Source organism: Penaeus chinensis, chromosome 32, assembly GCF_019202785.1.
Source record: "Penaeus chinensis breed Huanghai No. 1 chromosome 32, ASM1920278v2, whole genome shotgun sequence".
In the NCBI taxonomy this organism is placed as follows: Eukaryota; Metazoa; Arthropoda; class Malacostraca; order Decapoda; family Penaeidae; genus Penaeus; species Penaeus chinensis.
In genome coordinates, this window is record NC_061850.1 from 13,666,394 (window position 1) to 13,668,893 (window position 2,500).

The window sequence follows — 2,500 nt, forward strand, 5'->3', positions numbered from 1 at the left end:
CATTCATCATGTACATTATGATACATATATTAAGTACACGCAGCGCCTGATGCACGGCCAGAAACTTACCATCAGATCGGGCACTGCTGAACTCTGTGCTCTGGGTCTTCTCTCCAAGGCCGGTGAAGCTGTAGTCCCCCTAAGGTGGCAAGGATATGAGGTGAGACAGCGTGGAGATATATTTTCGGAAATCAGAACACCTTTTATGCAATACATATGCACACAGAAGCATACACACAAGCATAAATGCACACACAATCACATACAGATGCATGCTGACATACATGCACATATGCACATACACAGACATCACACTCATGCACCCACACAAACAAACAAACAGCCATATCACTTTCAAATCTCAAGATGTAAAAAAAATCTCTGGAAATATGAGAATCTCATTACATTATTTTCCTACAAAATTCTTTATAAACTCTAGCCTCTCTTAGTTTGAGATTTACTTCTTTAATCCTTTTGCTGTTGTTTAAATTTTAGAGTTTTCCCCATATCTTTATAACAAAACTGAAATATGACCCAAATCAAAGACGAATTGACCAAACTCTACTTACATTTCAATATTATTTTCTACTAACAACTTCATTTTCAATATACTTACCATTTTCTATCTTCAACTACTAACAAAATGCTTCCAAAATGCAATGTGATAAAGCATGAGTTCCAGTCAGACAAAACAAGACGTGAATTCTTGGGCAAAACAGAAGTGACAAGTGCAATGTGATGGGAAAAATGTGAGCACTAGATTTACTTCCCAATGCTTTAAAGAAGCATAAAAAATTGGCTGAATTTCTCCAGCGGGTTAATTATTTTCATTGTTTTTTCTTTTTCTTTTATTTTTCTTCTTTCTAATCTATCTAGCATATAATTTTTTAATTTGTAATTTGTTTTTACTTGTACTTATTAGTATAGTTTAACATTAGAGTTAATAAGAACACATTTAAACATAAAAAAGTATTTAAACTTTAATGTTAGGTTCTAGGTTTTGAACATTCCAAATGTTATCTATAATTAATAAAATAAAACCTAAATTATAATCTTTTGCGCTGTAAGTCTTAAATCACATTTCAAGTAAATCAACACTGTAAATATAATAAATATTAAAAAGCCACAAAAATTTTAGATGATTTGTTTTATTCCACTGATTTCTAGACCTTCAGGTCTCTTACTGTCTTGCCTAGGGCAAACTGAATGATAAGAAAAAAATCCACAGAGAAAACATTTCAAAATAAAATATCAAACTACCAAACCTATCAGAAATTAACAATTTAAAAATTTTCCCCATTCAGCTCAAGCCATATGAGAAGCGTGTGATTAGCGTGTAAAAGCCGTGACTTACATGGAGTGCAGAGTACGATCCAAGGCCCTGACGGTAGAAGGTGTTGCGCGGCGAGAAACCATAGCCAGGCTTTGGAGGCTGCCTGAGGGAGCTCACAACTGGAGGCCACACAAGGCCAGCACAAGTCAGTAACCACACTCCCAATACTCATACTCACAGCGCTTAGAGAACTTTTCTTTAGGTTTGTGGGTTTGGTAGAGGATGCATATCATGGCAAAGGAGGTGTGATTCACAACTAATCTTTGAAGCAACACTCATAAGAAGTGGTAAGTACAATTTATACCTTCCCACTCAACCAAAATTATCTTTGAAAATGCATTCCTCAGAACACCATACCCACAAATGAGAAAGACCAGCCCTCTTAACTCTGTGCGAAAGAGAGAGTGAGAGAGTGAGCGAGAAAGTGAGAGTGAGAGAGAGAGAGAGAGTAGAACGAAAAGAGATCTCATACATCTAGGTGAATATATCTTTATGATTACTCACGATCATTCCAGCAGGGCCACCATTGCGTCCGGCTGCGGGTAGAGTGGACGACTTGAGTCCATAACCCGGTTTAGGCTCCCCTCGAAGGGCTGATACAACTATGATGTAGGGCAGGGTGGGATGGGGGTGGGGGATGAGGCAAGGTGAGGACAGACATTTGAGGTGATTGGGTTTGCAGGGGTTGCAGCCATGGGAGATATATAAGGAGGGTGGAGAATGGTCACGGGGAATGAGTCAAGGAATAGGTCAGTGGTAATGGGTCAAGATCCATTTTTATTTATTTATTTTTTTTTTCAAAAAGGAGGGTCACGGGATTAGATCATTATAGGCCGTCGGTAAAAAAAATTTGGGTCACAATCATTGGGAATCAGGAATTTTGGGCCATTGTTTCATTTTTTAAAATTAGGAATGATTTTTGTCATGTTAGTGGGGGTGGTAATGGTACCAGATATAAGGAAAAAGGGGGACAATGGGAGAGGGAAATGGATGAGGAGTGATTGGACATTCCGCAGCATTACCATCGTCGTCCGTTTGTTCGTTCGCGAGGAGGGAGGGGGGAGATTGAACCGTGCGTTGCCCATTGTAAGCCACACACCACACCGCCAACACCAATATTATCCAATGGTCCAGTCCATCACCAACCAGAGACAGTGTGTATGAGGG

The 2,500-nt window shown here is 39.0% G+C and overlaps 1 protein-coding gene across 1 annotated transcript in view; it reads right to left on the reverse strand.

Annotated features, from left to right (window-relative positions):
* Positions 1-2,500, reverse strand: part of LOC125042438 (actin-binding LIM protein 1-like) — a 99,604-nt gene that overhangs the window by 13,699 nt on the left and 83,405 nt on the right. Inside the window, exons 16-17 of the mRNA XM_047638071.1 lie at positions 1,355-1,452; positions 70-139 (exon numbers count right to left, since the gene is read on the reverse strand). Coding sequence (XP_047494027.1) covers positions 70-139; positions 1,355-1,452 — 168 coding nt within the window. The remainder of the gene's footprint in view (positions 1-69; positions 140-1,354; positions 1,453-2,500) is intronic.